Source organism: Micromesistius poutassou, assembly GCF_964030765.1.
Source record: "Micromesistius poutassou genome assembly, chromosome: 9".
Taxonomy (NCBI): domain Eukaryota; kingdom Metazoa; phylum Chordata; class Actinopteri; order Gadiformes; family Gadidae; genus Micromesistius; species Micromesistius poutassou.
In genome coordinates this window covers 323797-336296 of record NC_140279.1, presented here as the reverse complement: position 1 = coordinate 336296, position 12500 = coordinate 323797, and the positions used below count along the sequence as shown (strand labels likewise).

Genomic DNA, 12500 nt, shown 5'->3' with positions numbered 1-12500 from the left:
TAACCACCCTGCCAAATTTGAAGGACTAAAAAAATCGCGAAGTATATAAAATTATGCTTCAAAGTTGATGAAAAATGAGCAGTAATCCCTGGCTCAGGACGGTGGGGGCGTGTGCGCTGCAGGCCAGGAAACCACGCCCATCACCGGAGAGGTCCAACGGGCAAGCTAGCTGCAAACTGACAATTCAAATCAGACTCGTGAGCGGTAAAACCATAGACGGGTGAAACCACAGAATGCTAGTGCGCGGTTAATGTATTTATACCTAGAGGGCAGCAGGGGGCGGGTTTATGTGAGTAAGACCGCTTTACGTAACGCGGTCCTCGATGTAGACCCGCCCATTTTAAACCTGCACACAGAACATTCTCTGAGGCCTAGCTCCTCAAGGAAATGATGAATGGGAAAAATATTTTTTACATGTTTTGAGGGACACATTTAAGGCCTAATTAATATGATAAGAAGAAAAATACTGAATTTGGTTTACCCGGTCTTTAAGCTTAACCATGTTCGGGAGTGGTCACGTGGTTATAACGTATTTTACATGCAGTACCGTTAGTCGCCACACGAGTGGAGAGTTCACCTGTTTACGAGCGTTGTTCAGCGCGACTAACATTTCAAATGGATGTATTTTTCTTATTTGTATGTTGTATGTCAGATTATCATAGGAATTGTATATATTGTTTGTTTACTAGATATACAAACACACTATGGTGTAAGAGCAGAAAAGACAGTATCTGCTGCAGGCGGACCAGACCAAGGCTACATAGGTTACATATAGATATATATATATATATACAAAGAGAAGTTAACATGAATGTTGTTTCAAAATAGCAACTGTCCAGTCTATAAGTTCACAACACTTGATGGAACCAGGTTCAGAGAGTTTCATACAGTCTATGCTCTCAACAGCTGTAAGAAGAAAATGTGACCTTGTTTATTTTTTAAATATTGTAAATAGATTAATAGTCACCAAAAAAAAAAAAAAAATTTCAACTGTAATAAAATGTGTTTTTAACGTTTTAGGGACTGCTGTGCTGCCTTCAAGGTCCCGGACACAAGAGCTCAGGAGCACCTGTCATGGGGCTGCTGGCAAACCGCAGAGGCCCAGGCAAAGGGCGTGAATGATGTGCTCCTCTATAGGGCCTCCATGTTCAAGGTGTGGCGGAGTCAGCGGGTCCACATCTGAAGAGGCTGCTTGAGCGACCCTGAGGTGGAGGAGGGGATGCTCTACAGGTACGGTGGCACACCTTGCAGCTTAATTACACCGAGGGAGAAGGAGCGGCTGTACCTGTTTGGAGCCCTTGATATTATTTATGATTCTTTTGGTTTATATTATTAAGTTCAATTCAAACTTTTCAAGAAAGAATTATTATATATCCTTTAATAACAAGGTCTTATTATCATATTATCCTCAAAGATTAATTATTTAAACCTTTGTCCAAATAAGCTTTTGTTTGTTTGGGTAACGTGGGATTCGAACCGCCTCCTCTGGGAGACGCTCCTGCTCGATTCTGATTGGCTAATCAGCGTTCTACGGCTATACGCGGATGGCCTTCGCGGCACACCTGCATGTAGTTCCGCTGATTATTTCGCGGGTCTCGGTGCGGCTCGCGCTGCGTCTCCATTGAGTCTCACTGTGCTGCTGCTGCTCGCGCTCAGTCAGCTGTTGACTCCATCAAACCGGTTAGATTGAAGAAGACGTTGAGCCGTCTCCATTACACGGGTAATATTGACGTTATTTTAGGAGTTTAACCGAAACATGGTTAGAAACGTCCCGTTCAAGTTATAAAAGTAACTAATGATCCGTCTGGTCCTTTGTTCTCCAGGTTGACCGTCGGGTTAACGAACACTTTTTGAAGTAAATCGGCCCGCTACATCCGGACCTGCTGTGAGTAGGACATTTATTTATAATTTATCTCAATTGTTTTTTACTAGGCATACTTGATAAGTTGAATAATAGTAGTTCTGGATCTATGTCGTCGTAAGCTGTTTTTAATTGAGTTAATTGATATTTTTCGCCGGGTGACGCGGCTGCTGGTATTTATCAATGACTCCATGACGGAGTTGGCGGCGGAAGACGTAGGGGGACGGGGCCATGACGTCACACAATGACTCCGCATTCGGTTACCGTCGTAGTTAAATGGGAAAAATAACTTATTTTAATTACTTATTTTGATTGGATTAATCACTAATTAAAACACACACACACACACACACACACACAAGCTGTAAAACTAATCTCGTTGCTCTCCTTACAGCTCAAGAAGAACAAACAGATTCTGTGAGTATCACGATCGAATCATGAAGAAGAAGAAACTGCGAACTGTAAGTCACAACATTTTCTCTTAATACTGTGGGCTGACAGCGTTTAGTTTGAACCAGTTCTCAGGCCCCGCCCCTCGTAGGACCTGCCCCGCCCCTCGTAGGACCTGCCCCGCCCCACGTAGGACCTGCCCCGCCCCACGTAGGACCTGCCCCGCCCCTCGTAGGACCTGCCCCGCCCCTCGTAGGACCTGCCCCGCCCCTCGTAGGACCTGCCCCGCCCCTCGTAGGACCTGCCCCGCCCCTCGTAGGACCTGCCCCGCCCCTCGTAGTCTCTCTCTCTCTCTCTCTCTCTCTCTCTCTCTCTCTCTCTCTCTCTCTCTCTCTCTCTCTCTCTCTCTCTCTCTCTCTCTCTCTCTCTCTCTCTCTCTCTCTCTCTCTCTCTCTCTCTCTCCTTCCCCCCCCCCCGTTCTCATGCCTCTCATTCGCCCCTAGAAGATACTTTTCCCGTCCACTTTCCTACTAAATTCCTCAACATTGCATCACATCCCATGTGTGTTGTCCTACTGATAAGGGTGTGTGACTGACTGACCAGAGATGCATGCTAGGGTTCTGCTCTGTTTGAGGCCTTCAGTTGTGTAGACGTTCCCCCTCAGGGGAACCCAAGTGTTTAAGAGGCCGTCGTCACGTCAGTTACATGAACTGGAACGTCCTTCAGGATGGCGACAGGGACTCCTCAAGGAGACACACCGGGGGGCGAGATGTGAGGGCTGTCCCTCTCAGCAACTAGAACCCAACCTGGTTCCTGCACCTGAGAACCACAGAGCACGTTCCAACGTTTCCCTCTGTACGCCTTCAAGCCCCAGCCCCCCCACCACTGGTCTGACCCACCAGCCCCCCCACCACTGGTCTGACCCACCAGCCCCCCCTCCACTGGTGGCCCCTTACTTTACGGTATGTCTGTTAGAGACCTACAAACCGTCTACTGGTCTCTCCTCTCTCAAAGACCTACAAACCCACCACTGGTCTCTCTCTCAAAGACCTACAAACCCACCATTGGTCTCTCCTCTCAAAGACATACAAACCCACCACTGGTCTCTCCTCTCAAAGACCTACAACCCCTCCACTGGTCTCTCAAAGACCTACAACCCCACCACTGGTCTCTCAAAGACCTACAAACCCAGCGCTGGTCTCTCTGTCAAACCCTCCACTGGTCCCTATTCTCTCAAAGACCTACAAACCCTCCACTGGTCTCTCCTCTCTCAAAGACCTACAAACCCACCATTGGTCTCTCCTCTCAAAGACATACAAACCCACCACTGGTCTCTCCTCTCAAAGACCTACAACCCCTCCACTGGTCTCTCAAAGACCTACAACCCCTCCACTGGTCTCTCAAAGACCTACAACCCCACCACTGGTCTCTCAAAGACCTACAAACCCAGCGCTGGTCTCTCTGTCAAACCCTCCACTGGTCCCTATTCTCTCAAAGACCTACAAACCCTCCACTGGTCTCTCCTCTCTCAAAGACCTACAAACCCACCACTGGTCTCTCCGTCAAACCCTCCACTGGTCTCTATTCTCTCAAAGACCTACAAACCCTCCACTGGTCTCTCCTCTCAAAGACCTACAAACCCTCCACTGGTCTCTCCTCTCTCAAAGACCTACAAACCCTCCACTGGTCTCTCCTCTCTCAAAGACCTACAAACCCAGAGCTGGTCTCTCCGTCAAACCCTCCACTGGTCTCTCCTCTCTCAAAGACCTACAAACCCACTGCTGATCTCTCCGTCAAAACCTCCACTGGTCTCTCCTCTCTCAAGGACCTACAAACCCTCCACTGGTCTCTCCGTCAAAACCTCCACTGGTCTATCCATCAAACCCACTACTGGTCTCTCCTCTTTCAAAGACCTACAAACCCACCGCTGGTCTCTCCTCTCTCAAAGACCTACAAACCCTCCACTGGTCTCTCCGTCAAACCCTCCACTGGTCCCTATTCTCTCAAAGACCTACAAACCCACCGCTGGTCTCTCCTCTCTCAAAGACCTACAAACCCTCCACTGGTCTCTCCGTCAAACCCTCCACTGGTCCCTATTCTCTCAAAGACCTACAAACCCTCCACTGGTCTCTCCTCTCTCGTTTGGCTTTGTATTCCTTGAGTATTGGCATTGTTAATAACTGAAAATAGAGGTGTGATCTTTAACCTGGTACTGGTCAATCTTTGCATGGCATGGGGTGCTACTTCATGTGAGGGGCAATATTTAACCTGGCATGGGGCACTGAGGAGCAATCGTTGCCTATGCACGGGGCACTAAGTGTGAGAGGGGTGATCTTTAACCTTGCATGTGGAGCTAAGTGTGAGACGGGCAATCGTTGCCCTGGCATGTGGCACTAAGTGTGAGAGGGGCAATAAGTGTGTGAGGGGCAATCGTTACCTTTGCACGGGGCACTGAGTGTGAGAGGGGCACTAAGTGTGAGAGGGGCGATCTATAACCTGGTACTGGGCACTACATGTGTGAGGAAATCTTACTACTTCTACTTGGTTTGTATTACCTGAACATTTTAATTTTCAGCTATAGGAGGACGCTACTCTTCCTGAAACACCCTTGAGGTGTCTTTTGGTCGGACATTTCTGGAGGACTGAAGTCTGTGGCCTAAATCAAAGAGGATAACAAAGTGGGTGTTCAATACAGCAAGAGCCTGGAGCGATCTAGCATCTGGATCTCAATTCGACCCTTCTACACACTGGACAGGATGACTTGAGTGTCATGTAGCTTGGACTCCAGTGCGACTGAATCATGCAAACAATGGGAATGGCTACTTGGTACAATGGATGATGGACTAACGGCATTCCGAATGGACAAAATCGGATGAGAAACCAACCAACTGACTTAAGATGGAAGATGAACAGTCTGCGACGTGGCTTCCCTACCTAACCTCAACATGATGGACTGCTGGCAAGCCCTCTGGATCTCCTGTACTCCTGCCCTGAGATCCAAGTATTTCTCGGGCTGAATTGTAATGATGAGGCTAATTGGACCTGGGAGATGGGTCCCCCTTGAATCTGAAACCATCTTGGAAACATCCCAACTAGCGGCCCCATCTTCAGTTGTGCTCTTCAGAAGAGGTGAAGGAAGCCTCACTGGGGCTTCAAGGTCTATGAAGAGGAACGTTGAAATGTGCTCCATGATTCTCTTCTGTAAGAGCTTGGTTGTATTCTAGTCACCGAGAGGGGGAGCCTCACGTCCTACCCTTTGGCGTTTCTCCTCGGGGAGTCCCTGTCACGGTTTTGACGGACGTTCCAGGTCATGTAACTGATGTCACGACAGCCTTTTGAAAACTTGGTTTCTCCTGAGGGGGAACGTCTACAGAACTGTAGGCGTCAGATAGCACAGTATCCCAGCATGCATCTCTGGTCACTCAGATCACACCCTGATCAGTAAGGCAACACTCATGCGATGTGCATACAATGTTTTGGAGAGTAGTAAGGAAGTAGACAAAAGGCATGAGAACAGTTTGTTATTTTGTACTGTTGACTGTCAGCCTTGTTTATGGGTGGGAATTGTTTGCTAAATGGGGGGGATATGAAATGTATAGTCAATTATTTGTACATGAACCAACAGCAACAAACTACTAGATCTGCTCAAGGTAAGTCTGTTGGCTGTATTTTGCAACGAGACGACCAAAGCACCCAAGAACTCCATCGTCGTTCCAGCTCAAGGTAAGGGGATTCTGCGGGGGGGTTGGTAGTTAGATTCGAGACCGCTATGTGCACGGGTCTATAAAGATGCTGTCTGACTTCACAGGATCTCCTGGACCAGAGGCTGAGGACCAGCAGGTGACCAGATCCCCAAGACCAGGCATGGGAGACCAGAGGCTGGAGACCAGATCCTGCTGCACCAGGTATGGGGCACCAGGGTGAATAATAATACATTGGATGTGTATAGTGCTTTTCTCGCGCTTAATTATAATGTAGGGTAACTAGATCCCCTAGACCAGGCATGGGGTACCAGGCTGGACCGGAGGCTGTGGACCGGAGGGTATCCAGATCCCCCTGGACCAGGAATGGGGCACCAGGCTGGACCGGAGACTGGAGACCGAAGGGTAACCATCACCAAACATGTGACACCCGGAGATTCTTTTTAAATATTTCAAACAATCATTCATTTGTTTTTCCTTCAGATTTTTCATTCTGTGAATTTTAGCCAAAGCTGTGATTTGACGTAATTAAAGTCACATCAGCTGCTACTACTATAGTTAATCCAGCGTACATCTAGGTGGACACTAAAACACAAACTAAAATGTAACAGCTGGTCACACTCACACCTGGTGACGTAACATCACCCTTTGAATGTGTTTGTATTGTGAACAGATGAAGCTGACGACCCACCAGGAGCGAGACGAGGACTACGATGGGACTGCTCAAGTCTTTGGAAGGTTAATACCAAGTTGTTTTTTTTACATCGTTTCACCACCAGAGCTATGCTGTTAAATTCACAGAATGTTTTAGGATATTCCTGAATTACAAATTCCCAAGTGTGTGCATGTTTCATGTTGAAGTTTAACATTTGATTTGATTCATAATTATTTAAACGAGGTGTCCAAAGAATAAAAAACTACTACCACTGTTTCTAGTTTAGAATTCTCAAAACAAAAGTATAGTTATAAGTATAATTATTTACAATTTCAACACAAATTATATTAACTAAAAAAATCATGGACAAAATGATGAGGAACCCTGGGCTGAGGAGAGCTGATGGAGGAGCAGCCACCTATCTGGAGGGAGACCCGGAATGTGGTTAGCCTCCTAGCTGGACATCGTTAGCCTCCTAGCTGGACATCGTTGGCCTCCTAGCATAATTGATAGTTAGCTTCATAGCATAATGGATATTGTTAGCCTCACAGCATAATCTACATTGCTAGCCTCATAGCGTTATCTATATCGTTAACCTCATAGTATAATTGATATTGTAGCGTAATTGACATGGGTAGCCTCATAGTGTAATGGACATGGGTAGCCTCGTGGCGTAATGGACATGGGTAGCCTCATGGCGTAATGGACATGGGTAGCCTCATGGCGTAATGGACATGGGTAGCCTCATAGTGTAATGGACATGGGTAGCCTCGTGGCGTAATGGACATGGGTAGCCTCGTAGCGTAATGGACATGGGTAGCCTCGTAGCGTAATGGACATGGGTAGCCTCATGGCGTAATGGACATGGGTAGCCTCGTAGCGTAATGGACATGGGTAGCCTCATTGACATTGTTGGCCTATGGCTAACAACATATTATGCTACGAGGCTAACGATTTGTGTTTTTCCTCTTGCTACATTTCAGTGACCCACCGACGGCGCCTCATCAGAGCTGGACGGTGGAGACTTCGGATTCAACGTCTACCTCGCAGGACGTGACTTAAGTCACGGGTTGTCAAGGGTTCCTTGTTTCTCAAGGGTTCCTCATGGTTCAGTGTTAGGGACAGAGTTAGGGTCAGATGGTCTCACGATGAACCGTTGTTTTTTTGAATCACATCCCAGAATTGTTTCTCTGTGCGCACAGATGTTGAAATGTATACTGATGTTGTTTTATGATATAAAATCATTTAAAATGACCTCGCTGTGTGGCTTGTTGTGCAGTAATTTTTATTATACACATGCATGTTACCCTAATAAGGTAAGGTTACCTCTCCCCTCCCCTATACCCTAACCTCCCCCTCCCCTATACCCTAACCTCCCCCTCCCCTATACCCTCACCTCCCTATACCCTCACCTCCGTCCTCCCCCATACACCCTTACCTCCCCCCTTCCCTTTACCCTAATCTCCCCCCTCCCCCTCCCCTATCCTCCCCCCTCCCCTTTACCCATACCGCCTCCCCTATCAGGCACGGGAGGGGGGGGGGGGGGGGGGGCTATGGGTGCCCGAGCCCCTGCCCTTTTCCCTCTGGAGGACCAAAGTGCCCTTTTGAGTGGTCATTTACATTTTCAGTGCTCTGTAAAATTACACATGAACAATTTAACATTAACATGTGAATCAATTATTCGAAAATAAAAATGTCTGAAAGTAATAATATAGAAGTAAAGTTTGTACTTTGTAGCCTCGTTTACCGGTGCTCAGTGCACTGGGTGACGTCATGGGCTATCAACGTGACCTTTCACAATTTGCCTGCAAGATGCGCTTGTTTTAAGAGACGGCACAACAGTTGTTTCTAAAACCATTAAGTTGATAATGCTAAATAAACTAAGTTATCTCGTTTTGTAGTGTCATTTTGAAGTATAGGCCTATGTTATATTTTTGCTGGCCTATAGGCCAGCAAAAGCTTTTCAACAAGCATCGTTTTAACTGACCTGTGAAAGTGACTACCACTCGGTTTATTTTCTATAGCCTACCAGCTAGCTATGCAGCTAACCTATCTGGGAAACCTTTTGAAATTGCAAAGGGAAAGCATACATCGTTATATTGAATCTGTATACGCTGTAGTAGGCCTAACTGCTTGGCCACATGACACGGCCAAATCCGTTTCATGTCTACTCTGTCTGTGTCTCTGGCAGCTTACACCCTACACTCAGCCTCTCAGCGACTGCTTCGTTTTGGAGACTAGTCGCTACAATATGTATGGATGGATGGATCTATCTATCTATCCCTCTCTCCCTCTCTCCCCCCCCAGTGACTCACGGCCCACGTGGAGGCAGGAGCCGGCCAGCACGCGGCCGTCCGCCCGCCGCGAGGCCCACCAGGTTGTCCCCGGAGCGGTGCCGGGAGCCGTTGAGCCGCTGCAGGGTGACGCTCAGGGCGCGGCCCCCCCAGGTGGGCGGGGCCGCTGGGGGGCCAGGCGCCGCCCGTTCAGCGTCCAGTAGAGGGCGCCGGCCTGGAGCTCCGCCCCCCCCGCGGCCAGCGTGCACCGGGCCGTCAGGCTGGAGCCGATGAGGAGGGGTCGGGGTCCTGGGGCTCGATCACCTCCACAGCTGGGGGAGGGGAGGGCACACACACACACGCACACGCATGCACGCGCGCACACACACACACACACACAAGCACACGCAAGCACACGCATGCACGCAGGCAGGCAGGCACGCGCACATGCATGCACACACACGCGATCAAACGCACACACACATACAAACGCGCACACACACACACGCATGCAATGCACACACAAGCACACGCACGCACATGCACACACAAATGCGCACACACACACACACACACATGAGCATGCACAAGCACACTTGCACGCACAAACACACACACACACACACACATACAACCCACCCCAATATGGAGTGGGTTGTGAATAGGATCAACATAACATACTGTCAGCATCATGTGCCCCCGACAGATATTAGAGTAACGTAAACAATGCAGATGTCCCATGTGATACCTGCAGGTGGTGCTGTCTCTGGGTTTGGATTTTTAGGATTAAGTTGCTCTTTAAAATACATAACAAAAATATTTCATGCAGATTCTGAGAATAGGTCCCATTCCATTGGTCGAAGGTTGGCTGTTATTGTGCACAAAGGAATTCAATATGAGGCTGAACACGTTAAAAGATAGATAGAATGAGAGCAAGTAAACACATGAATATAACATATAACATATTATAATTTTTTACAAGAATATGAATAACAAATAAATAATAACAATAATAATCACATATGTAATATAAATATCTAACAAATTAAAGTAAACTATGAAGTAATAATGTATATAGAATGAGTTACCACACAGCGTGCATAACAGTTGGTTAGAGTTAAATAATAATTATATTATATGCATATACATCAATACGCCTGGCTATAACAGTATAATGATCGTAATATTTGATATTTGATAGCCTATAGCCTAGGATAATATGTTCTATTTCTGTATTTACCTGGTATTGTTTAATCCCGCCTAGATAATCTGCTGTTGTAACTCAAAGTGACAGCTCCAGTAGACAGTAGATTTAGTTTACCCTGATATAGAGACTTAATCTGAAGGGTAACGATAGAGGAGAACACATCAGGTTCTGATGTTCCTCTTGTGAGGGTCTCTCAGCGGAATAAACAATAACGGGTCTTTCATTACAACCCCCCCATAAAGAGTGCGGTACTCACGCGTGGTGGAGAACAACACGTGAGGTCCGAAGAGGACGAGGAACAGCATGCGACAGCATCACACTTCCCGGCGCTCCGTCCTCGCTTTGATCCCTTTCCTTCTTCCTCCTCTTCTCCCCTTCTCTGTTCTCTCGGACTTCAGGAGGTGAGACGTGTGTGTGTGTGTGTGTGAGAGGCAGGTTTAGCAGCAGTCTGCTGGAGGACGGGGGAGGGCTATCTTATACTTGGAGAAACTTTGGGTGTCGCCGGACCACCGGGGCGCTCTTCATCGGCGTTAAGACCGCACCTCGCGGTCCGGGGCTGAGGCTCTGGACACGCCTCGAACCCGTCAACATTACAGTTTATACTCGACGCTCCTCCCTGAAGTCATTGTTTTGCCCCAGATGTGAAGCACAGCCCTGATGGTTAATAGGCTGGACGCACATTAATGACAATGCCAATTAACCAATGACGTGTTGTTGGGCTGCCGTCCATGACGTCTGGGAGATGTTTCCGTGATGATGACGTAGTCCTGGGCTGTTTACGTGGACTAATGTTCCTACTATAAGCTGTAGTTCTATTTATTTATTTTTTTGCATTTGCGAAGAGATCTGTTGGAGCTCGTTATAGGCTACGTGTCTTATATATTTACTATATAGCTACTATAAATTGTATGAATAACAAATATTTTATATCTAGCTCAATTTTACTTCAACTCAATTGAAGACTTATATATATATACTAGCAATCGGCAGAACGCCCAGAGTGAACAGTGAGTGACACCACGGGGGGTGGGGGGGGGGGGGGGGGGGGCGCTGCGGTCCCCGTCCGGGCCGCCGGGGTCACGGGGCGATGGTGTCACTCACACACTTGCCGCGTGACGACACCTCGGCTGCTGATAGCGTAACCGATTACAGAGCCGCTGCGACTCAGAGGCAGCAGAGGCAGAGCGGCACACAGCAGCACACTGCAACCTTCCACACTCGCTCCTGCCCCCACCGAAGAGCTAGTGAGCTCGGCTTGTGCTCTCCTCTCCTCTCCTCTCCTTCCTCCTCCTCTCCTCAGTCCTCTCCGCAGTCCTTCTCAGAACATGAAGGCTCGGTTCTGCTCCGACAGGATGCTCCTCCTGACCGCCCTGGTGTCGCTGCTCCTCGCGGGGCTGGCGGCCTCCTCCGCCGCCCCCGCGGATCTCTTCGACAACCAACTCGGAGACATCAATTACTGCAAACTGCAATGCCAGCTCGTCATCAAGAACAAAAGCCCGGCCAAAGTAAGTTCCCGTGCAGACGGCGTTGTAAGCTACGTGGGCTAATGTGTTTAATGTCAGACGTCCAGGCGATGGACAAGTAACCGCGTTCGCCCGTTCGAGTCACCTATGATCCAACCTCTGGAGACGAGGGGACGTTATGTTATTCCTAATGTATTCATCGGGATGTGCTCATCGTCATGCCCGGGCTGGGATAGGCGGTGTGTGTTAAGGACTAGGACTATAGCGCACACACACCATAGGGAGGCATTCGGATGCAGGGTAATGTCCAGCATCGGCTTCTCTTATGGACGTCGACCTGGTGATGGTGTGCATGGCGCTCGCCCCCGCTGCGCTGCCCCGAGCATCTGGGCTTAATTCGATTTCTTAATCCGCATTCTGCAGCCCGTGAGGCCACGCGAGGTTTCAGTGAAAGTGTGCAGCGCTACATCTTTACAGCGTTAAACTGTCCGGGGCGCGTGCATGCTTCGTGCACTCGCACCCCCACCTGAACACTAAACACGGTAAAGGCCGGACAATGATTTGGGATTTTCGCTGGGGGGGGGGGGGGGGGGGGATGTCCTGTCGGAAGCCTTTCTTCTTCTTCTTCTTCTTCTTCTTCTTCTTCTTCCATATCCTCCTCCTCCTCCCCTTGCGCTGGAGACTCAGGTGTGGTTCATCATCATCATCATCATCATCATCATCATCATCCTCAGATCAGACCTGCAGACTCCGCACTACACTGTATCTCCGCAGTCCACGGGACGTTTGATGGCGCCCCGGATTGGTGCGTTTCGGTGTTTCTGAAATGATGCGCCGCAGTCGGGCTGCACACGCTGTCACTGGTAGACCCGATAATAGAGTCTGGACGGAGGCTACGAGCAATACAAACACGCTCGTTTGGACCAGGAAACGTATTCGTGGGTGTGGAT

At 48.6% G+C, this 12500-nt stretch overlaps 1 protein-coding gene across 1 annotated transcript; it reads right to left on the bottom strand.

The window, feature by feature from the left end:
- Positions 1 to 8231: 8231 nt before the first annotated feature.
- Positions 8232 to 10392, bottom strand: crlf1b (cytokine receptor-like factor 1b; the record flags this gene model as incomplete). Its single annotated transcript, XM_084473488.1, is given in 6 exon segments — positions 8232 to 8239; positions 8923 to 8962; positions 8964 to 9052; positions 9055 to 9181; positions 9184 to 9212; positions 10344 to 10392. Coding segments are annotated over 6 exon segments (342 nt in total).
- Between the last annotated feature and the right edge of the window lie 2108 nt (positions 10393 to 12500).